The following is a 25,431-nucleotide window of genomic DNA, read 5'->3' as shown; positions in this document are numbered from 1 at the left end:
GAATTTGATTAGCCTAAATGTTCATCGGTGTACAAGAAGACCAAAAGATGTGTCTTCCTTGGCTGTTCAAATCAGAACCTCTCATGGACGAGGAGAGCAGAAATAGCTTGGGGTTAGTTAGCGATGGGAGCTAGCTGGCGCTGGTGAAAGAAATCTCAGGCAACCATATTTGCTTTGTCATTTAAAGCGTTTAGCATAAAAGCAGTGGCTAGCACAATGAGGTGCAGGAGAATCCAGAACTAGCTCAATGCTCAGTGCTCAGTGCCCGCTGGCAAAGTTCATCACTATTCAGTTCATACTTGACATAGAGTACTGTGGAGCCAAACAGGCCTGGGGAGGTTACAGTGGAATAAAGAGTGACATGATTTATGAAGCTAGATGTCCTTTACTATTTGTGTATGTCTCTTTGTTACAGTCAGCAATATATTTTTAAGCTTGATATTATACTAATAGAATTGCAGAAAGTATCTAGCCACAATTTTGATTGCACTCGTGTGAGTATAGGTTGACATGGGAAATGTCATGGGTGCCTTGAGAGGCAAGTGAACGCTGAGGCCATTGCATCGGCGTCGGGGGACGGCTTTAGCTCAGGAGGTAGAGCGGGTCGGCCAATGACGCAAGGGTTGGCGGTTCGATCCCCGCTCTCTCCCAGCTGCTGTCGTTGTGTCCTTGGGCAAGACACTTAACCCCAAATTGCTCCCGATGGTGTGTAGGCACCCTGCGTGGCAGCCTGCCGCCATTGGTGTATGAATGGGTGAATGTAGACTATCTACTCATTGTAAAGCGCTTTGGATAAAAGCGCTATATAAATGCAGACCATTTACCATTTACCATTTACCATTTACCATCCCGTATCAGGTGTGAGGGCTGTGAGAGTGTATTACCTTCAACATAAAACATGTCACATACATTATTAATTATTAATTATTGGTCAGTTTTTACTGTCTGTGACGGCCTAGCCATTCATCTTCTTCTTCTCTGCCACAAGATCAAGGACCAGAATGGAAATAAGTCTGAGACTTTATTGTGCTTATCCTTGTCAATTTTTAAAGCTATGATGTATTTTGTATTGCTTTTCAATTGCAGAATAAAATAAAATAAAATAAAATCAAACATGTCTGTTCCTAGATAGACTTGTGTGTGTGTGTGTGTGTGTGTGTGTGTGTGTGTGTGTGTGTGTGTGTGTGTGTGTGTGTGTGTGTGTGTGTGTGTGTGTGTGTGTGTGTGTGTGTGTGTGTGTGTGTGTGTGTGTGTGTGTGTGTGTGAAGTTTATCTTAGTGGGTGGGTTGGTACCTGAATGCTGTGTTATTCCCACAGAGAAGATTAGCTAACCACAAATTCATTCTATATTGAGACAGCAGAGAGCTGCTTAGCACAGTGCTGTTGCCCATGGCAACAATATCAGCACTTCCAAAGACAAATACGGAAATGCAATATTCAGCTGTTTTGGAATGATGTAAAAAAGACATAGTCTGGCCATAAGAACATTTGTATGTTCAACATGCCCAGGGACTCCAGATGGAAAGTAGCCTATGGCTAAATCTGTTGCAAAGCATCTCTTCTTCTTAAAATATTAAACCCCGTAGGGCCTACGGGGTTTAATATTTTTTGTATACAGTATGTCCCTGCCAAATAAACTAATAAAAAAATAAAAATAAAAAAATCAGTGTGCAATGGATTTCAACATGACTTTATAATGCTAGCTACTGTACTACAGTATCAAACTGGAAACTGGAAAGATTATGAAGGTCTCATTTTTGACTGTGATAATTATGAATTATTATGTGACTATCAACTCTTGATCATTTGCTTGAAAGCCAGTTTTGTCTTCTCCATTGTAAAATTAACTGTGAAATTGTCTTGGCACAAAAATAGATTTGAGATAGTATAAGAATGTCATGTTATGGGTCAAACTTTAATATGAGCATGGAACTGAGTAATTATGTGTAACTATTTGATCTACAATAGCATTGAAATCACTAAAGGTTGTGCTTGTTTTCTTTGGTGGTGATAGTTTAGCAATGGAGTGGATTGGCGCAAAAGGCTTTGAGTGGAGCCATGGCAGTGCTTGGGTGAGTCAAACGGAGGGCAGATGTTTTGTTTTCGGAGAAAAAAGCAGCACATCGCTGCCCCCAACAGGATGCAGGCGGTCTGAGACGAGCAGCTTATTCAGGGTGGTTCCTGTCTGTCGGAGCCACTTCTCTGCTCCACTCCCCAGCCTCCTCCCAGGGGAGAGCCATCTCATCTGCTGTCTCTCCACAGATTATATATCCACACAGAATTACATTAGCAGTCTCTCCCTGCATAAATATCTTGGGTTAATTCAAGAGCACTGGGAAGGCAGCGTTACTGTATTGACTGCTGGGAAGGCAGCGTTACTGTATGGACTGCTGGGAAGGCAACGTTACTGCATGGACTGCTGGGAAGGCAACGTTACTGTATGGACTGCTCTGGGAAGGCAGCGTTACTGTATGGACTGCTCTGGGAAGGCAGCGTTACTGTATGGACTGCTGGGAAGGCAGCGTTACTGTATGGACTGCTGGGAAGGCAGCGTTACTGTATGGACTGCTGGGAAGGCACTGGCAGCGTTACTGTATGGACTGCTGGGAAGGCAGCATTACTGCATGGACTGCTGGGAAGGCAGCGTTACTGTATGGACTGCTGGGAAGGCAGCGTTACTGTATGGACTGCTCTGAGAAGGCAGCGTTACTGTATGGACTGCTCTGAGAAGGCAGCGTTACTGTATGGACTGTTCTGAGAAGGCAGCGTTACTGTATGGACTGCTGGGAAGGCAGCATTACTGTATGGACTGCTCTGGGAAGGCAGCGTTACTGTATGGACTGCTCTGGGAAGGCAGCGTTACTGCATGGACTGCTGGGAAGGCAGCGTTACTGTATGGACTGCTCTGGGAAGGCAGCGTTACTGTATGGACTGCTGGGAAGGCAGCGTTACTGTATGGACTGCTCTGGGAAGGCAGTGTTACTGTATGGACTGTTCTGGGAAGGCAGCGTTACTGCATGGACTGCTGGGAAGGCAGCGTTACTGTATGGACTACTCTGGGAAGGCAGCGTTACTGCATGGACTGCTGGGAAGACAGCATTACTGTATGGACTGCTGGGAAGGCAGCGTTACTGTATGGACTGCTCTGAGAAGGCAGCGTTACTCTGGGAAGGCAGCGTTACTGTATGGACTGCTCTGAGAAGGCAGCGTTACTGTATGGACTGTTCTGAGAAGGCAGCGTTACTGTATGGACTGTTCTGAGAAGGCAGCATTACTGTATGGACTGTTCTGAGAAGGCAGCGTTACTGTATGGACTGCTCTGGGAAGGCAGCGTTACTGTATGGACTGCTGGGAAGGCAGCGTTACTGTATGGACTGCTCTGAGAAGGCAGCGTTACTGTATGGACTGCTCTGAGAAGGCAGCGTTACTGTATGGACTGTTCTGAGAAGGCAGCGTTACTGTCTGGACTGTTCTGAGAAGGCAGCGTAACTGTATGGACTGTTCTGAGAAGGCAGCGTTACTGTATGGACTGCTCTGGGAAGGCAGCGTTACTGTATGGACTGCTCTGAGAAGGCAGTGTTACTGTATGGACTGTTCTGAGAAGGCAGCGTTACTGTATGGACTGCTCTGGGAAGGCAGCGTTACTGTATGGACTGCTCTGAGAAGGCAGCGTTACTGTATGGACTGCTCTGGGAAGGCAGCGTTACTGTATGGACTGCTCTGGGAAGGCAGCGTTACTGTATGGACTGCTCTGAGAAGGCAGCGTTACTGTATGGACTGCTCTGAGAAGGCAGCGTTACTGTATGGACTGCTCTGGGAAGGCAGCGTTACTGTATGGACTGCTCTGGGAAGGCAGCGTTACTGTATGGACTGCTCTGAGAAGGCAGCGTTACTGTATGGACTGCTCTGAGAAGGCAGCGTTACTGTATGGACTGCTCTGAGAAGGCAGCATTACTGTATGGACTGCTCGCAAATACCACTCGCATGACTCTTGTAGCCTTGCACTTGCTGTCACAGGGGAAATGGAAAAGACACCCGTTTCACGTTGTTGGACTTAGGGATGAAGTAAAAGTGTTCAGTGTTGTATGTAGACAGCAGTTTTCTGTCATTCACTCCTCACCTATAACCTTGTGAGGCAGCTGGATTCACGTGAGATCATGAGATCATGACACATCATGATGATCATGATCCTGTGTAAGCACACTGTGGTGCTTCAGTTACACAGTCATGGAGTTGTAGAAATTGGGTATGGCAACAAAGCTGAGATTCTTGTGAATCCAAAGAGCCCATTCATGGCTATGGTGAGTCAAACGGAGGGCAGATGTTTTGTTTTCGGAGAAAAAAGCAGCACATCGCTGCCCCCAACAGGATGCAGGCAGTCTGAGACGAGCAGCTTATTCAGGGTGGTTCCTGTCTGTCGGAGCCACTTCTCTGCTCCACTCCCCAGCCTCCTCCCAGGGGAGAGCCATCTCATCTGCTGTCTCTCCACAGATTACATATCCACACAGAATTACATTAGCAGTCTCTCCCTGCATAAATATCTTGGGTTAATTCAAGAGCACTGGGAAGGCAGCGTTACTGCATGGACTGCTGGGAAGGCAGCGTTACTGTATGGACTGCTCTGAGAAGGCAGCGTTACTGTATGGACTGCTCTGGGAAGGCAGCGTTACTGTATTGACTGCTGGGAAGGCAGCGTTACTGTATTGACTGCTGGGAAGGCAGCGTTACTGTATGGACTGCTGGGAAGGCAGCGTTACTGTATGGACTGCTGGGAAGGCAGCGTTACTGCATGGACTGCTGGGAAGGCAGCGTTACTGTATGGACTGCTCTGGGAAGGCAGCGTTACTGTATGGACTGCTCTGGGAAGGCAGCGTTACTGTATGGACTGCTGGGAAGGCAGCGTTACTGTATGGACTGCTGGGAAGCAGGGGCGTCGCTAGACCCTGGCTTCCGGGGCTAGAGCCCCGGATGTTTTTTTCCTAGCCCCGGATGTTTTTTTCCTAGTTTTTTTTCTTTCTTTTTTTTCTTTTTTTTTCCAATAAACAAAGTCTGGCATTAATAATCAGTACATTATACAAAAAAATCAGACTAAACATTTACAAAATTGGAACAGACAATCAAATAAACAACAAAATAAAATAAATAAAGCAAAATCATTAAGTCAGAGTTCTAAACAGTTTTCTAAAAAAAAAAACAGAAAATATCAGTAGGCTATGCAGGACCAAATTATCAGTTACTATTGTCATAGTGTGTCATTACATAATGTTTCTGCTTCACTCCTCACCACCTCCTCTCCACACGAGCTCATCATCTCACTATGAAATTATTCAAACAAATGACATGCGCCAACATGCACAGCATCACAGTAGCTACAACTATGAAATTACCTTATGTTATTTAGTTGTTTAGTTGTGAAGATATTTTCTGAGATAAATGGGCCTTGATGCTCAAGGCCCATTTATCTCAGAAAATATCTTCACACAGAATATTATTAACCATACAACCTACAACGCTAGCATCAGCATGAAGCCACAGCCATCCACTCCAATGTCTATAGAAGCTAACGTTAGCATGACTGTCACAATAACAATGCCTTCACTTCACAGTTACATTAAACAAAACCACACATCACTGCTTCATTAAACCATTACAACAAACAATACGTTGTTCCCAATTCCAGCTAGGCGCTTTTGATTAGATAGAACCGTAGGTTGAAGAGCGACATGTGTTTTGTGACCGGCCGGTGAGCACACCTTACGTCAAGTAGCGTAGATATAACATCACTACGTCCGCTCTAAGTTTCAAAATAAAAGTACCATATGATACAAAAACGGCACCATCAGAATTTAGGTTTACAGGAAGCGTGTACCTTAATAAAATACCTTCACAGGAGTTACTGGGGGGGTTCGTACCATTGAGATATAATATTTAATAAAATAAAATATGTAAATTTGCTAAGTGGACTCCCGCCAGAACCCTATCAAGGACCTCTGGTGGTCCCTGGACCTCGAGACCCACTAATCTTGTTCTTCTGTATCCATCTCAAATGACTCACAACATGGGTATTTACGGATTGGAAAAACCAAAAAAATTTGAGGGGGGGGGGGGGGAGCCCCCTCCCCCCTTACCCCCCCTCCCCGTCGGGGTACCTGGCTAAAGCCCCCAATGTCTTCAGGACCTAGAAACGCCCCTGCTGGGAAGGCACTGGCAGCATTACTGTATGGACTGCTGGGAAGGCAGCATTACTGCATGGACTGCTGGGAAGGCAGCGTTACTGTATGGACTGCTGGGAAGGCAGCGTTACTGTATGGACTGCTCTGCGAAGGCAGCGTTACTGTATGGACTGCTCTGAGAAGGCAGCGTTACTGTATGGACTGTTCTGAGAAGGCAGCGTTACTGTATGGACTGCTGGGAAGGCAGCGTTACTGTATGGACTGCTCTGGGAAGGCAGCGTTACTGTATGGACTGCTCTGGGAAGGCAGCGTTACTGCATGGACTGCTGGGAAGGCAGCGTTACTGTATGGACTGGTCTGGGAAGGCAGCATTACTGTATGGACTGCTGGGAAGGCAGCGTTACTGTATGGACTGCTCTGGGAAGGCAGTGTTACTGTATGGACTGTTCTGGGAAGGCAGCGTTACTGCATGGACTGCTGGGAAGGCAGCGTTACTGTATGGACTACTCTGGGAAGGCAGCGTTACTGCATGGACTGCTGGGAAGGCAGCATTACTGTATGGACTGCTGGGAAGGCAGCGTTACTGTATGGACTGCTGGGAAGGCAGCGTTACTGTATGGACTGCTCTGAGAAGGCAGCGTTACTGTATGGACTGCTCTGAGAAGGCAGCGTTACTGTATGGACTGTTCTGAGAAGGCAGCGTTACTGTATGGACTGTTCTGAGAAGGCAGCTTTACTGTATGGACTGTTCTGAGAAGGCAGCGTTACTGTATGGACTGCTCTGGGAAGGCAGCGTTACTGTATGGACTGCTGGGAAGGCAGCGTTACTGTATGGACTGCTCTGAGAAGGCAGCGTTACTGTATGGACTGCTCTGGGAAGGCAGCGTTACTGTATGGACTGCTCTGGGAAGGCAGCGTTACTGTATGGACTGCTCTGAGAAGGCAGCGTTACTGTATGGACTGCTCTGAGAAGGCAGCGTTACTGTATGGACTGCTCTGGGAAGGCAGCGTTACTGTATGGACTGCTCTGGGAAGGCAGCGTTACTGTATGGACTGCTCTGAGAAGGCAGCGTTACTGTATGGACTGCTCTGAGAAGGCAGCGTTACTGTATGGACTGCTCTGAGAAGGCAGCATTACTGTATGGACTGCTCGCAAATACCACTCGCATGACTCTTGTAGCCTTGCACTTGCTGTCACAGGGGAAATGGAAAAGACACCCGTTTCACGTTGTTGGACTTAGGGATGAAGTAAAAGTGTTCAGTGTTGTATGTAGACAGCAGTTTTCTGTCATTCACTCCTCACCTATAACCTTGTGAGGCAGCTGGATTCACGTGAGATCATGAGATCATGACACATCATGATGATCATGATCCTGTGTAAGCACACTGTGGTGCTTCAGTTACACAGTCATGGAGTTGTAGAAATTGGGTATGGCAACAAAGCTGAGATTCTTGTGAATCCAAAGAGCCCATTCATGGCTATCACTGCTTAAAATAATTGTAATATAAATGTATATACACCCAAACTTATCCTGGTTAGGGCCCCCAGATGTGCAGGGCCGGCCTTGTGTGTGTGTGTGTGTGTGTGTGTGTGTGTGTGTGTGTGTGTGTGTGTATGTGTGTGTGTGTGTGTGTGTGTGTGTGTGTGTGTGTGTGTGTGTGTGTGTGTGTGTGTGTGTGTGTGTGTGTGTGTGTGTGTGTGTGCGCGTGCCTGCTTGTGTGTGTTTAAACATGTAAGAAAGACAGTTGGAGGAAGGGCGCATCAAGTTCACTATAAATAGTAGCCTAATTTAGTGGTAACCAGAGAATGTCATAGAGCAGCTCTTTTCACTGCACAGCTGAGGACACACAGCGTCATTTGTATTTACTATGCTGATACCCGTTGGAGCATGCAATCGTTAATTAGTTAGCCGTTACGACTATGAGAGATAGTATTGCCTTTGTTTTTGCCTATTGATTATTTGACAATCATTTTGTTCCAGATGCCCCCATGTAGCTTACCCAAATAGGCATGGAGGCTAGATATACTGTAAGTGGCTTTAAATGCTAGAAACCCCTATTGTGTAGTGCTAAGTGCTCCACATGGCCTATGCCTTATGGCTTGAATATGACCATAATTAGCATTGTCTGACACTTATTTTCACAGTAGGCAAGGCAAGGCAGCTTTCGTATAGCACATTTCCTTCACTGTTGGGGGCAGTTCAAAGTGTTTTACAGAGTAATAATAATATGGTAAAGGTAAAGGTTTTCCAGTTTAAAAGTTCAAAAGTGCAGAAAAGCGATACAAAATCTAAAAGATGAAATTGGACTCATTAGAACCACAGGAGTCTTTACAGCCACGTTTGACATAATCAGCTACAGAGGGTTTAAGAGCTGCAGGGTCTGAAAGACACAGCATGCAGTGAAAAGATCTTATTCTCGTCTTTTTTCTTTCTTTCCATATTTCTGCACAGTGTGGTGCTTACATGGTCATGGAGTTGTAGAAGTTGGGTCTGGGGCAAGAAAGCTGAGACTTGTGAATCCAAAGAGCCCATATTCATGGGTATCTCTGCTTAAAATAATTGTAATATAAATGTATATACACCCACACTTATCCTGGTTAGGGCCCCCAGATGTGCAGGGCCGGCCGTGCGCCAATGGAAGGGGGCCATTAGCACTTCAACACATTGTGGGTTCTCATGGCAGGCTAGGTAGCTCTGTAGTAAGCTAGCAAGCTCACATTTAGCTGTAGTTACTGTAGGTAGCAAGCTAACAGTAGTATTGTCATTCCATTGCATGACGAAAACTCACCTCATGTTACATAGCAGACTAGGGATGCACGATATATCGGCAATCATATCGGTATCGGCCAGTATCGGCCGATTTTTTGTCATATCGGTATCGGTCAGATGTTGCAATGTTAATATCGGTTATCATTATCAGCCAAATTCTTCACATTGATATGAAATAATGCAGTAAATCTATGATTTATGGGCTTTTCCAAAGGCTTTGCAAATAAAGAAATGCATAACTTTTTCAAATTCAGTGTTAACATGTGTTTTTCAGTATGTACAAAATGTGATGATCATAAAAATGTGGTTTTATACAGATCATATCGACATCGGTAAATATCGGTTATCGGCCATAACAGCAATGTTAATATCGGTTATCGGCATCGGCCAAAATTTTCATATCGGTGCATCCCTATAGCAGACTCACCTCTTTGTTCACTGCTCTCCTGTGTGTGAATGCGTGCGTGCGTGTGTGTGTGTGTGTGTGTGTGTGTGTGTGTGTGTGTGTGTGTGTGTGCGTGTGTGTGCGTGTGTGTCTGTGCTGCCCACACATTGTGTGCCACCTGATGGCTGCTGTCGTAGTGCTATCGCTAATTGACCGTTTTTAGCTATTTAATCGGCCATAATGACCTAATTAAAATATCCGGCCCTGTCACAGTCTGATCAGGACCTCTGCCGGTACTCATTGCTCATTTATGTGTACGGTGTATTGATTTAGTTGGGGGGGGGGGAGGGTAGGATTTACATTATATGAAGTTGAAACTTTATGGAATGTCGCCGATGGCATGAGACATGCGGGAGGGGCTTGTTGATGCAGGATGGCCTGTGAGACTGTACCATCCATCCATGTGTACATTCATGTACTATGCATGGCCACAGTCTTCGCTATATTGACCACTGTGCTATAAAATGATGTATTGTTAGACCCATGATGGCAGACAGGCACTTACGCTAAAAGACAATTGGTATTAGGGATGCACGATATATCGGTATCGGCCGATGTTAGTCATTTTTTAACATATCAGCATTGGTCCAATGTTGCAATGTTAATATCGGTTATCGGTATCAGCCACAATTTTCACATTGAGAGGAAACATTGTGATAAATCTATGATTTATGAACTTTTTCAAATGTTTTGGAAATAAAGAAAGACATTACTTTTTCAAATTCACAGTGTTTACATGTTTTTCAGTATGTATTTGATTATCATAGAAATGTGTTTTTATACAGATCATATCGAGATTGGTAAATATTGGTTATCGGCCATAACAGCAATGTTAGGTTATCGTATCGGGCAAAACATTGGTGCATCCCTAATTGGTATTCATATGGCTATTTGGGCGGACAGAAGTAAAAAAAACGATTAATTTGTCACTATGTTTCACAGCTGGCTCTCTCGGGGGGAAAGAATGTTCTGAATCTCCCATGAAAATAAAACATAATGGAATTATCCTTTAATCCTCAATGCATGGTAATGGCGGGCACAGCATGGTTTCATATAGCCAACACTCATGGAGATTGTCTATGTAAATTATTAAAACACAGTGGAGTGTCTCAGTGTTAGAATGCTGTTGTTAGCTGTGGCTTGTTCTAAAAACACAGGTTTATGTAACATGGTTACAGGTATATCCCCCATTAACAGCAATCCAGCCATCATAACACACTAAAATGCCTTCTTACCACTGGCTTGTAAAAGAAAGAGAGAGGAAAGTGAAAGTGAACTACTGTGATAAAGCAAGGATCACATTCTTCCTGCATTTTTTATGAGGGACTGAAAAGTGATCTTTTCTCAGTCTTCACTGACGGCAATATAAAACTCATAAAATCATACATTTAGATCAATTGAGAACACAGCATAGCTATTGGCACATTTACGGACAAAGAAGCTGTTCATCCTCTTACAGAGATATTAAGATAGATGTGTGAAATTAAGCCTATAAATGAAATTGTGTTGTAATCTCCCAACTTAGATTATACACTGACTTCTTTAATTGCATGGCAACAGAGATCTGCACTCTTACTTATTATTTTCTGATTTATTGTATTTTTATGATGTGCTTTGAACAGTTTTCTTTGATTTCTTTTGATTTTATTGATTGTACAAATTCAAAGAAATAAGCCAAATAAAAAATACGGTAATGCCTTTTGCATTTTTAGGGCACTTTGTCCCAAGAGAAATCCATGGGGTTGGGCCATGAAAGAATAGGTAACACTTTCCTTTTACAGTCCCTAATTATTGAGTAGCTCATTTACTCTATAAATATATGGTAAATGATAGTATAATATTGGGTAAATAATTTTAAATAAGTTGGTATGTTATTACCAGGCTCTTACCCGATCTCTTGCAACTATTCCCTTTTCCATGCAATAAACACTGAGTTGAATTGATGGGTAACAATGGAGCTTTTTCTTACTTCAGCTCAATAGTTTCTCTGTATTTACCTACTTATTTACCAGTGGTAATTACCCATGAATATAGTATCATTTCATTGACCCTATATTTACCAGGTATAAATACTTTGTAATTAGGGGACTGTAAAAGGAAGCATTGCCAAAAATACTTCTAATTCTCCTCCCTGTGACGCTTGGGTGACCTGGTCATGAATTGTGTAGCATGGCTTACCCACTTGGCGCTTGCTTACTGAGTCCTATGTGACAGAACAGACATGATTTATTCATGCTTGCTGAGGAGGATCAGTTTCACTGTCCACCACCTCTTCAGCTTCTCTGCAAGCCATTCTTCTGCTGTGTCTTATGCATTTGGCTCAATGGCAATAATGCATTTCCCGTCTGCAGACAAAAGAGGGCAAAGATCACAATATCTATGACTATTAAACGTGAACTTGTGGCTGAGAAGGAGAGCAATGGATTTTGTGGAACTCTTTTGGTATTTTCAAGGCACAACATCTGACTCTGTGAGTAGAACGCTACATTATCCTTTACAGAACTGTCCTACGTGTCTGTGGTCACTGTTTTAATTGTATTTATATAGAACAAATATAATTGATATTCAAGGATTATTTAAACTTCAGGACATTTCCCGTGTCACTCTGTACGTTGCGTCTGAGTCCGTTTGATTTATTTTTCACTAGCATTGTGCGTTAAAGACTAAAATATGTGAATCTGTTACATCACACAGTGCCTGTGTCAACATGGCTGTTAATGCAGGGCAGAAGTGGGACTCGTCAATGAGATGAACATGGCCCCCAACAGTGTCCGACAGTATCCAGTTGTGTAGACACACATCATTTGAGCCGGAGGAAATATCTAAATATACACCACAGAGGCTATTGTATTGTAGGTCACATAAATCCATATCCATGTGGAAACACTAATAGGCCTACACCCCAAACACACCACTTGTGTTGGGACAGCATCCTGTGTTTGAGCCTATTGCTGTGCAGTATAGCCGATAGGTAGCACCAACACTATTCCCAGCTGCCTTTTCTGTGCGATTGTATTATGAATGAATTCATAATGATTTCATACATCCAGTGTAGCAGCACTTCTAAGCGCATTTCTGATGGATGAGGTAAAGTACCTCCAAACTGTTTATTAAGCTTTGGTTGCATTATTTTATAGCACATATAGATTGATAGCATTTTACAATGTTTCGTCATGTCTCTCAGCCTATGCATTGCGCTGATGAATTGGCAATATAAAGGCTGTTATTCATACACATATCTCTTATGAAATGGACACGTGCAGAGATGCAGACACACACACACACACACACACACACACACACACACACACACATACAGAAGCACGTGATTGTCATTGGGACAGTAACTGGGGAAACATTGAGGGAAGGAAAGGGCCTTTGAATAATGAATGTGAAGAGCCCTGTAACACGGCAGACAAGCCTTTGAAGTGACATAACTTACTGCCATTGCTTTCATAGCATCACCACTCTGCAGACACAAAGACACAGATCACGGACGGAGAGGGAGGGACAAACCGTATGCATTTTATTTGTACCTATAGAGCAGGGGTGGGCAACTGGCGACCCGCGGGCTGCATGCGGCCCCCGACCTCACTCAGTGTGGCCCCTGGGTCAATTTCCTTTTTTTTCTTCTTACAAGGCCGGACGTTTTTGGTTAGGTTAGACCACCCAAATCTGTGTTTTTATTTTACTGTACATCCCAGAACATGGCGCTAATGGCGTTAGCATTGTCCATCCACATACTGTTTAACATTAGCATTTGAGCTAACGCTATATCCAGGATGCACATTGCACATGCAACATTACTAATCTGATTATATTACTTATTTGGGTGATGTACCCCATCAAATTGCTGTAGCTGGCTGTTTTAAAGCTAGAGCAAAGTTTCTGGTGTCATTGTGTTACAGTAGGCTACTGGTGGAAGTGCACAGTCACAATCTGGCCCTCTGGTAGCGAGGAATCTTTTTTGTGGCCCTCTCTATCATCAAAGTTGCCCATCCCTGCTATAGAGCTATCGACGTGATGAGCTGCAGTTTTTACAATTAGCCTATTTTAAGCAGAAAATAATGCTATTTGTAAATTAATGTAAATTTCTACACCAGTGTGCAGAAATAGGGAAAGAAAAAAGGCGAGAATAACATATTTTCACTGCATGCCAAAGGACCGTGGAGCTCTTACTGTAGCTGACATAGATCCATTTGGAGTGCCCGTCACAGGGTTAGTTGCGCACGCATCGTGGTAACCGAAACTCTGAGGAAGCAAGTGAAGCAGAAACTAGAGCGATCCTCGGAATACAGGAAAAAGACATCTTGTGCCATAGAGACGCTGGGCTTTCCCACTAGGAATTATGACGATGTCCGGCAGTGCAACTTTGGCAATGTAGTGGGATCCTAGACCCATCCAGTGAGTACGGGTCAGGAAACCTCACCCCATTGAGAGAGTTAGCCTATTTGTGTAAGATAACTTGTCTGTTGCTGGCAAAGCTTTAAAATACGTGGAGGAGGCGTCCGAATCTTCCATAATTCTTATGAGAGCTAAACCCGCTAGCTGTCACTTTCTACAACCGGCTCCACCCAAAAAGTACGTAATCGCTTACAAACTTAAAAAGGGTCTATAATATTGCCTGTCTGCACTTTTTATTTGCAAATCTTTTACCTTTACTCTGTAAATATGTACTTTGGATGGCCCCAGTAAGTACCTGCTGTGACATGGCATTCATAGTTCATACACAGGTTACGCCATGTGGAGCACTGAGCACTGAAGCAACAGCCACTCTATTTGATTACAGCCGGACTGCAGCCTCAATTGCTCTGCTCTTTGGTCAAGCTAAATGGAGGCAACAGGAACAAAATGATTGGCATTTATAAGAGAAAGTTTTAAAAATATTTTTTGTGTGGATTTAGCCAGAGTTACTTCCTGCTGCATTCATTACAACTGATGATGGCGTTTGGATGAACACAAACGTCTTGTTTTCTAACTTTTTTAGTCCAGTGTTTTTCACCTGGATGTTTGAAAATGAACTGACACAGATAAGAGGGAAAGGATTAATCTGTAAGGAAGGGTTGTTGTGTTTAAGTTGCAGCTTGATATCTTAATGTGAGAGGTCAAGGGACGCTTGCCGAATTTGGAGCTATTTTATGCCTGCTTCCCAGTGAGCTACTGAACCTATAGCATGGTTGGCCCTGATGTATTTGTCTGGCTGTCTAGTTTCCACTAATACCAGAAGCTCTGCTCGAGCTAAAAAAATGAGCACGCAAGAGCTCGTCAAACATGGACTACGCCCTGCCAACTTCTTCCCACTGGGGCCCCCTAGTGGCTGCGGGGCCCTAAGCAGCTGCTTACCATAGTTTGCTTATAGGGAGGGCCGGCTCTGACTCTCTAGGCTTTTATTAATTGTTTCCTGCACAGTGGGATAACTCATTCTATTCTCCCTGATCAACTCTGTCAACTCTTCTTTGACATCAAGCGTGTCAAATAACTGTAAGATCATTCCTCTGGGCTTCGAGCTTTCTGAAGAATCTGCTGACATCTAGAAATAAAACCAATTTCATGCCTCTCAAAGCACAAGAGTGAGGCATGACAACTGCGCCCGTGTGTCTAGGTTGCATAATTAATTTGATTTGCGTTCATTGACTGAGCCCTGGTTAGAGAACACTGTTTATCACTTTGAAATGAGACATTCACTTGTCATTAGTTTTGAATGGCCTTGGATTATGCTCTGACTCATTTATTCCTATTAAGATTCACACACAGCATCGCATTACTCCAATGAATATGATTTTTGAAGCTGGTTTTGCATTTCTAAGTTACAGACCGATGTGTGGAGGTCATTGGTAACACTAGTCCATATCATGAGCTGTTGTTCATAGGATTCTGCTGGTGTGCTTACACAAGTAGACTTTAATGAGCTAAATGGCACTGAACATTATGATATTATGCTGTGGACCAATGCATTGGGGATGGGATGATTTGCTTATCTCATAATATGATTTGATGCGTGATGTGGGCTTCACTATTCCATTACCACCACGATATTATGTCATAAATAGAAGTTGCACAGTCAACAAAGTATGACTGGGCAGAATGACATTTATTTCTGAGACATAAATCTTTCTAGCGATGGCATTGGGTTAGGGTTAGCGATGGCATTGGGTTAGGGTTAGCGATAGCATTAGGTTAGGGTTAGGTTTGGGTTAGGGTGAGCGATGGCATTGGGTTAGGGTTAGCGATGGCATTGGGTTAGGGTTAGCGGTGGCATTGGGTTAGGGTTAGCAATGGCATTGGGTTAGGGTTAGGTTTGGGTTAGGGTTAGCGGTGGCATTGGGTTAGGGTTAGCAATGGCATTGGGTTAGGGTTAGCGATGGCATTGGGTTAGGGTTAGCGATGGCATTGGGTTAGGGTTAGCGATGGCATTAGGGTTAGCGATGGCATTAGGTTAGGGTAAACGATGGCATTGGGTTAGGGTTAGGTTTAGGTTAGGGTGAGCGATGGCATTAGGTTAGGGTTAGCGATGGCATTGGGTTAGGGTTAGCGATGGCATTAGGTTAGGGTTAGCGATGGCATTAGGTTAGGGTGAGCGATGGCATTGGGTTAGGGTTAGCGATGGCATTGGGTTAGGGTTAGCGATGGCATTAGGTTAGGGTGAGCGATGGCATTGGGTTAGGGTTAGCGATGGCATTGGGTTAGGGTTAGCGATGGCATTGGGTTAGGGTTAGCGATGGCATTAGGTTAGGGTTAGCGATGGCATTGGGTTAGGGTTAGCGATGGCATTAGGTTAGGGTTAGCGATGGCATTAGGTTAGGGTTAGCGATGGCATTGGGTTAGGGTTAGCGATGGCATTAGGTTAGGGTTAGCGATGGCATTGGGTTAGGGTTAGCGATGGCATTAGGTTAGGGTTAGCGATGGCATTAGGTTAGGGTGAGCGATGGCATTGGGTTAGGGTTAGCGATGGCATTGGGTTAGGGTTAGCGATGGCATTGGGTTAGGGTTAGCGATGGCATTAGGTTAGGGTTAGCGATGGCATTGGGTTAGGGTTAGCGATGGCATTAGGTTAGGGTTAGCGATGGCATTAGGTTAGGGTTAGCGATGGCATTGGGTTAGGGTTAGCGATGGCATTGGGTTAGGGTTAGCGATGGCATTAGGTTAGGGTTAGCGATGGCATTGGGTTAGGGTTAGCGATGGCATTAGGTTAGGGTTAGCGATGGCATTGGGTTAGGGTTAGCGATGGCATTAGGTTAGGGTTAGCGATGGCATTGGGTTAGGGTTAGCGATGGCATTAGGTTAGGGTTAGCGATGGCATTAGGTTAGGGTTAGCGATAGGGTTAGGGTTGGGTTAGAGTTAGCGATGGCATTGGCTTGACAGAATGTCTCATTTGTGATTACAGCAGAATAGCAGAATAAAATGGCGCTAATATATCACGATTGCTTTTTATGCTTCACGATACGTATTGTCACTTAATATATTGAAATTCCGATATATTATCCCATCCCTGCTATGCGTGATTTCTTCTCCCCTGTGTGCCTCTGATTCCAGCCACAGGACCAAATCCTCGGGCTGGCCGCCCCCTTCAGGGACCTGGGGCGCTTCACAGGGACCTCCCAATGGATGGGACCTGGGCACCAATAGAGAGGGGCGTGACTGCTACATCAAGTGAGTGACCAATGACCATGCAGTGTTTAAAGAAACCGAGGGGGAGCTTTCTCTCTCTCTCTCTCTCTCTCTCTCTCGCTCTCTCTCCCAGATGTTTGAAAGGCTTTGCCACCCTGTGATTATTCTAGCCACGTCACTGCCTCCACACGGTCTCCATCTGTGCATTCAGCATACTGATTCCCTGTTCCTTCCACTGCGGCGCACATACTGCCCCTGCCTGCGCTCACACTCACTCTCTCTCTCTCTCTCTCTCTCTCTCTCTCTCTCTCTCTCTCTCTCTCTCTCTCTCTCTCTCTCTCTCTCTCTCACAAACTCACACTCACTCACTCGTGGTACGAAAACCATGCCGATGCCGAGCGAGCAGAGAAGAGCTTGTGATGAAGACCTGCACAGGGACTTGTTTTGATCTGAGTGTATCTGCGAAGATGCTGGCTTGCAGTGATATCACCATAATCGATCTTTAGGCACTTATCTGCACAGCAGGTAAAGAGAAACTCTCTCTGCAGTGACACAGTATGTCGGTGTGTGTGCGTGTGTGTGTGTGTGTGTGTGTGTGTGTGTGTGTGTGTGTGTGTGTGTGTAGGTGTGTGCGTGTGCGTGTGTGTGCATGCGTGTGAGGAGGACGTTCCAGTGTAACAAGTGAGTGTTTGGTTGCCTCATCTGTTATTCGGTTGCTGTATGAGGATACGGCAGAGCGTCTCTGTTTTTCCTCCGCTCTCCTCTCTCAATGTGCGAGTGTGCATTCAAATGGCATGACTTCATACACCACCTTCCTCTACACATACTGGATTTTGACCTTCTGATCTCCCGCCTCCCAATTGATCTTGTGCAGATGAGAAGAAACATTACAGTCTTAACGAGATAATATGGTCTGTTTTCTCATTGGACAACTCGTCTCATTGGATATTTATCATAGTAGAATGGAACATGTAGCTGTGTAGGCTGATTTGCCATGTTGTTTTACTGGAATGCATTGGATATGTTCCTCTTTAATGGGGAAACAATGTTTATTTGAGTGCGATGCCCACTAGGAGGCAGAGAACTTATCACACACAGGTTAGAGCACGAGAAGCGTGATGCCAGAAGAGTTACATAAGAACTAAGGAGCAGTGTGCTGGATGTAGAGTGTGTGTGGATGAGGCATGGAGCAGTGTGCTGGATGCAGAGTGTGTGTGGACGAGGCATGGAGCAGTGTGCTGGATGCAGAGTGTGTGTGGACGAGGCATGGAGCAGTGTGCTGGATGCAGAGTGTGTGTGGACGAGGCATGGAGCAGTGTGCTGGATGCAGAGTGTGTGTGGATGAGGCATGGAGCAGTGTGCTGGATGCAGAGTGTGTGTGGATGAGGCATGGAGCAGTGTGCTGGATGCAGAGTGTGTGTGGATGAGGCATGGAGCAGTGTGCTGGATGTAGAGTGTGTGTGTGGACGAGGCATGGAGCAGTGTGCTGGATGTAGAGTGTGTGTGGACGAGGCATGGAGCAGTGTGCTGGATGCAGAGTGTGTGTGGACGAGGCATGAAGCAGTGTGCTGGATGCAGAGTGTGTGTGTAAGGAGCAGTGTGCTGGATACAGAGTGTGTGTGGACGAGGCATGGAGCAGTGTGCTGGATGCAGAGTGTGTGTGTAAGGAGCAGTGTGCTGGATGCAGAGTGTGTGTGGACGAGGCATGGAGCAGTGTGCTGGATGCAGAGTGTGTGTGTAAGGAGCAGTGTGCTGGATGCAGATGTGGATGAGGCATGGAGCAGTGTGCTGGATGCAGAGTGTGTGTGGACGAGGCATGGAGCAGTGTGCTGGATACAGAGTGTGTGTGGACGAGGCATGAAGCAGTGTGCTGGATACAGAGTGTGTGTGGACGAGGCATGGAGCAGTGTGCTGGATACAGAGTGTGTGTGTAAGGAGCAGTGTGCTGGATGCAGAGTGTGTGTGGACGAGGCATGGAGCAGTGTGCTGGATGCAGAGTGTGTAAGGAGCAGTGTGCTGGATGCAGAGTGTATGTGGATGAGGCATGGAGCAGTGTGCTGGATGCAGAGTGTGTGTGGACGAGGCATGGAGCAGTGTGCTGGATAGAGAGTGTGTGTGTAAGGAGCAGTGTGCTGGATGCAGAGTGTGTGTGGACGAGGCATGGAGCAGTGTGCTGGATGCAGAGTGTGTGTGTAAGGAGTAGTGTGCTGGATGCAGAGTGTGTGTGTGGACGAGGCATGGAGCAGTGTGCTGGATGCAGAGTGTGTGTGTAAGGAGCAGTGTGCTGGATGCAGAGTGTGTGTGGACGAGGCATGGAGCAGTGTGCTGGATGCAGAGTGTGTGTGGACGAGGCATGGAGCAGTGTGCTGGATGCAGAGTGTGTGTGGACGAGGCATGGAGCAGTGTGCTGGATGCAGAGTGTGTGTGTAAGGAGCAGTGTGCTGGATGCAGAGTGTGTGTGTGGACGAGGCATGGAGCAGTGTGCTGGATACAGAGTGTGTGTGGACGAGGCATGGAGCAGTGTGCTGGATGCAGAGTGTGTGTGTAAGGAGCAGTGTGCCGGATGCAGAGTGTGTGTGGACGAGGCATGGAGCAGTGTGCTGGATGCAGAGTGTGTGTGGACGAGGCATGGAGCAGTGTGCTGGATGCAGAGTGTGTGTGTAAGGAGCAGTGTGCTGGATGCAGAGTGTGTGTGGACGAGGCATGGAGCAGTGTGCTGGATGCAGAGTGTGTGTGGACGAGGCATGGAGCAGTGTGCTGGATGCAGAGTGTGTGTGGACGAGGCATGGAGCAGTGTGCTGGATGCAGAGTGTGTGTGGACGAGGCATGGAGCAGTGTGCTGGATGCAGAGTGTGTGTGGACGAGGCATGGAGCAGTGTGCTGGATGCAGAGTGTGTGTGGACGAGGCATATCATACAGGCTATTTTGGCTCCCTCTTTTGGACTCGTATAAATAATCTAGTGGATGTGTCTGTGACAGTGTGTGACTGTCTGTGTCAGTAGCCATCTGAGTTTGTCAAGGCTCCAGTGTTCTGATACAAAATTGTTGTATTTCTTAATAAAACACATCTGCGTGACAGGGAGACATGAATAAAGCAACAGCTTCAATTTAATATTTACAATGTGACACACAGCATTTAACAGATGCAGCAGTGCAGGGACTGCTACAACAGTAGTGTTCAGTGGAATAGATATCAGAAAAGAGGGTTATAAAGTGACCCATTTAAATCAGTTAAATGGCTCTGCTTAACAAACTCTTGAGAGTGAGTGAGCATAGACAGCTGACAAAGTCTGAAAGGTAAGATGTCTACGTTAACTAAGTGAAACGCTGGTCACATCCATCTTCACAATGTCTTCATCGAAGCAGTTATAACATTTATAGCTTAGCGTGCTAGGCATTTGATCTCTCAGGCAGTAGCAGCTGAAGACCAGTCTGCTCACAAGGAGTGACACAGCCAAAATACATTGATAAACACTAGTTGCGATTGCTCGATTTAAAAAGGTTGTGTTGCAGTCGACAAATATAACCTCTTCATCACCAAAAGCAGTGAAGCACTAACTATTTGGCAGCTGTGTTAAAGCAACCCCTCAGAACAAGTGTAATAAGATATTGCTGTTGGTAATAAGCGTCCACCAAATTCACCAGAACAGGAGTGAAGATGGCTCCTTGTACAGTGACAGTATAAGCCCAGCATTTGTTACTGTGGCTTATAGTCACTTGCCATCATTCTTGGTCATCTTTGCGGTGACAGCTAGCCCACTGTGTGGTTCTTCAGTGTTGTATAGTGTTAGCCCACTGTGTGGTTCTTCAGTGGTGTGCAGAGTGTTGTGAAGCTACATTAGCAGCTAATGGGCATGATTAGGGACCATTAGACGCAAGGCTGTCAGCACGTTGGGAGGCCAGCCATCTTTAGCAGGTGGCCATGGTTGGGGCGGAGATGCTACGCTTCCTGAATGCACAGGTCCATATGGTTTTGTTTGTGCACAATCTGTTGAGTTTGTCACCGAGATAAAAGTGACACACAAATCCAAAGTGAAGGCGCCGCAGCAACACCTTGTGCTTCTGTAACGCCTTGATACGGTTACTGTGAGGCCATTCGCACCTGGCATTAACATGTGTTTTCTGCCATCAGATTGCAATCAGATTGTGCTTGACCACTTGAAAGTACAGGTGTAAACACCCCAAAGACACAGTGAAGATGGATTGCAATCTGATCGGACAAACCACATCCGGAGGTGGTCAGGGACGCATTGTGTACACATTGAACACAAGTGTAAATGCAATGTGTCCTCTCAATCTGGATACAGTAACTGTATGCGGATTCAGAGGACACCCATTTTGGGTGATCAAATTGCCATCAGATTGCAATCTGATCACCCAAAACGCATGTTAATGCCAGGTGTATGGCCTCTATGTGTTGTCTTGTTGGGCAGCATATGTGTCAAGGTTGCCACCCACCGTGTACTGTATAATACTGAATCAGCCCATAATGTTCAGAAAAACTTTTTTCTACGTGATTTACTCAATATGAAATGTGATTTGTGCCGTGTTTTAATCCTAGGCTGATAAAAGTGAGGAAATATGAGTCAATAAACTATTTAATTCAAAATGAGAGAGTAGCAGAGAAACGGAGGAACAACAGCTAAGTGCTCTCCCTCTGGCTCTGTTTTGGGTGCACAGGACACTCACATACACACTGTGTGTGTGTCGTGTATGTTAAGGTGACCAGACGTCCCCGATTTTCGGGGACAGTCCCCGTTTTTGGTGACCTGTCCCCGGCTGGAGCTGTCCCTGAAAATGTCCCCGATTTTCTACTGGCGTCTGTGGATGACTCTATAGCTCTAGCAGGCTCATTCTACCTACAGCATCCGTTGGGACCAACAATGCCATGCTACCTTGTCGGGAAGGGGGCTAAATAATGAATTTTGAAAAACCGGCATATATGGTCAATTTCAAAGGGGACCCTTGACCGTTCTCATCTCAAGATATCTGAATGAGAATGGATTCTATGAGTCAATGTTTTGATCCAGGCATCCAACAAGTGTTTTGTTCTGCTGCAGCTCTTTCACTAGATCTTGAACAATGAAGAAGCAATTAGGACTCCACCGAAAATACTTTTTGAGATCTGAGGCTATTCATAAAACATCTGGCGCTGTAGGTTCGGAAGGCCAGGCCAATGCTGCTGGGGAACACATTGACATTTTGTAAAGTGAATGACGTGTGTGTGTGTGTGTGTGTGTGTGGGGGGGGGGGGTTGTACTGTTTATTACAGTACAACAGCCATGGACAAAATAAATTAAACTGGAATCATCCCCCATTATTATTTCATAGGTAATAACATTGGATATTTTTATAATATAGCCTATTGATTGCCGGACTGGAAATGTCCTCGATTTTCATTTGATAAATCTGGTCACCTTAGTGTATGTGTGTGTGTTGGAGTGTTGTGTGTGTTTTGCGTTGGGTATTGCTGTGATGGTATTCACCTTATGTTCAGACCTTACAGTGGGCCAAATTCTTCCGGGTCCTATTAACACTTCCGGCGGCCACGGCGCCAAATATGAAAGAACGTCATGAAGAAGAGAGTTGTTTTTGTAGCGGACAGCGCAGGGTGTAAAACAAAGAACGTAGCCTACTACTTTGAGCTCGGTACACAGCAAGCAAGCGGAGTATCCACTGTTAGCCAGGTCAGATAACATTATCGTCGACAATGACGAGCACTTTCTTGTAAAACATACCTGGACTCCAACAAAGAAAGCTTCAGAAGGTTTTCTGTCCTCCGAGCGCAGCTCGAGCCACTTACGTCTATAAGACCCGCAGACGTTAACGTAATTCCCTGGAATGCGAGAATTAACGAGCCAGTTACATGGCGTTGCATTCTTAGACATTGCCATTTGCTTTTATTTGGTATGTTACACACAATTGGCTAAACTATTAGTTAATTCAGAGTTAGATTATATTGGAGCAGCCAGCCATTTTTTTTCTTTCTTTTTTTGCCGGAAGTCGTCGAACGACCACACAACCAGGTCAAATGGGCGTGGCTACATAAGGTGAATAGGTTATTGTGACTAAGGGCCCTATTTTGGGGGCATTTTACACTTTTTGAAAGAAAAAAAACTCCATACATCTTAAAGGAACACTCTGCCCATTTTCAACCAGCTTTGTATCATTAGAACATCAGTAGTATATCAGAAAACTGTAAACGGTTTTGAAGTCTGTCATTTAATTTGACAGTTATTGAGTGTTAAAGTGTGTACCAGTGACATCACTGGTCCACACTAACTCAAATTAATAACTCATTAACTCAAATCAACTCTCAATAACTGTCAAACTATTCATCATTCATCTAGTTTGACAGTTATTGAGAGTTGATTTGAGTTAATGAGTTATTAATTTGAGTTAGTGTGGACCAGTGATGTCACTGGTACACAACACTCAATAACTGTCAAATTAAATGACAGACTTCAAAACTGTTTACAGTTTTCTGATATACTACTGATGTTCTAATGATACAAAGCTGGTTGAAAATGGGCAGAGTGTTCCTTTAAAGAGTTCATGAGAATCCCCCCCTTATAGGACCAATGCATTTTGCCTGTAGCTTCCTGGCAGCCACCTTCCTGTCATAGGGCCAAAATGGACAATAGCCTATTGTATATTGGTGCATTCAGCCCAGGACAAATTAGGAACCTGTGTCACATTGAATTGGAATTGTAGGTTTAAAATGGATTTTGCATCTGATAGTTTGCTCCAAAAGCTACATGCACTCTGTCTGCCATTCACAGCTGTTTGTGGACAGAGTGTGAATGTGGACAGAGTGTGATTTTCAACAGAAACAAAGAGGGAAATGTCTTCCAACAATGAAACAATGTATGCAATCAACAGTGAGAGCTGTTTGCAAAATCTACAGTATCAGAGTATTAAAGGAACATGGGAACATTTGGGGAGATTTGCCTATTTGCCATATCCCGATATGGCAAATAGGCTAGCCTATCCCCATTAAGTCACCAAATACACACATTTCCAACAGCTCCAAAACGCTCATGTTGTGACTCGTACATTCACCACGTTATGAAATAATAACGCAAAATTACGAGACGTTGTAATTGTCGAAGCAAATACATATCCGGAACTCAGCTTTCCTGACAGAACCGCTGGGCCTCAAAAGCCCCATGGCAAATAATGTTACTTCCATCAACAAAACAAAAGGCTTATCGGCAACAAGAAATGGAATGTGGTCAAACGTATAAGACAGAGTTTAGCTGGTTAATTTCAGATACAACAGATACATTTAGGCTATTTGCATAGGGCCGTGCAGTGCTGTCCACGGTGCTGAATGGAGCGGAGGAGAGATAGACAGAACACATCACTTCGGTTCAGCCAGCTTTTCGTGGTTGTTAATAGAACTTTCATTCCGAATTCTATTTTTCTTTCCTTTGTGGCATTCCACAGAATGGAAACGACGTGGGGGTGCAAACAAAACAATATTTTTTTATTAAATTGATGACCCTGTCTCTGTTGGCTATTATTTTGTTGATTTCAGCAGTCATCTAATCATTCATAAATTCGATTATTTTATGTAGACCTACCATTCCCTAAATTGTGCGAAGACACTCAGTTTTAACAGGTTTAATAAGCTACTGGCTTCACCACTATTGTGAAATAATTGTGTTAGGCCAGGGGTTTTCCAACTGATGGTGCGTGGTCAGGGACCACCTGCAATGCCTTCACAAACCACCAGGGGGTGAGGACCACCAGTTGAAAACCCCTGTGTTAGGCTATTGCAGGGGTGGCCAACCAGTCAGAGACTAAAGAGCCCAAAAATAGCTGTGGTACTGCAAATGGCCACATCATGTATCAGTATCAGGCTGTTCTCATTCACAATTCATACTAGGAGGCTTGGCCTAGCCTAGCTATAAACACCGCTGATATTTATTTGATTTCGAGATCATGGACGATGCAGTTGAATTCGATGGCCACACATATCTATTTGAGCTGGCCCGTGCAGCAGTGGTGGAATAGGAGCTTCTGTATCTCTACCAATGTGACAGACAGCAAACCACAGGCTGCGGACGTATAGCACAGAGGTAAAATAGATCGTTATTTTTCTCATTGTATGATATAAGGATATGAGCTGCTGCTGAGTGTCACATTTCACATGCCCTGAATTCCTCGTTTTCAGCTCGCAGGTCAAAACAGATTAACGTTTCCGCGCTTGTTTATCAAACCGAAGTTATCAGGGTGAATTAAAAATCATATTTAAAGCTGAAAATAAGGTCCAGGTTGTTGACCTCTAATGATGACCTTTTGCACACCATATGAACCACTGCGTACTTTATGGACTTTTTTTTTAGATAAGCACAGTTTGCACTTCTATCATACAATCTCCTCGGTATGCTTGTTTATTGTGTTTACTTTTACTATGTGTTTTTTTTT

At 44.8% G+C, this 25,431-nt stretch overlaps 1 protein-coding gene across 1 annotated transcript in view; it reads left to right on the top strand.

The window, feature by feature from the left end:
- LOC310779051 (FERM and PDZ domain-containing protein 4-like) overlaps positions 1 to 25,431 on the top strand; it is a gene marked incomplete at both ends in the record, with an annotated part of 47,141 nt that overhangs the window by 3,066 nt on the left and 18,644 nt on the right. The window contains one exon of the mRNA XM_083639545.1: positions 16,924 to 17,040. Within this exon, the coding sequence (XP_083495671.1) occupies positions 16,924 to 17,040 (117 nt within the window). The remainder of the gene's footprint in view (positions 1 to 16,923; positions 17,041 to 25,431) is intronic.

Source organism: Poromitra crassiceps, assembly GCF_964638095.1.
Source record: "Poromitra crassiceps genome assembly, chromosome: 6".
NCBI classification, from domain to species: Eukaryota; Metazoa; Chordata; class Actinopteri; order Beryciformes; family Melamphaidae; genus Poromitra; species Poromitra crassiceps.
Note: the sequence above shows the minus strand (reverse complement) of the source record. Positions and strands in the feature narration are given on the sequence as shown.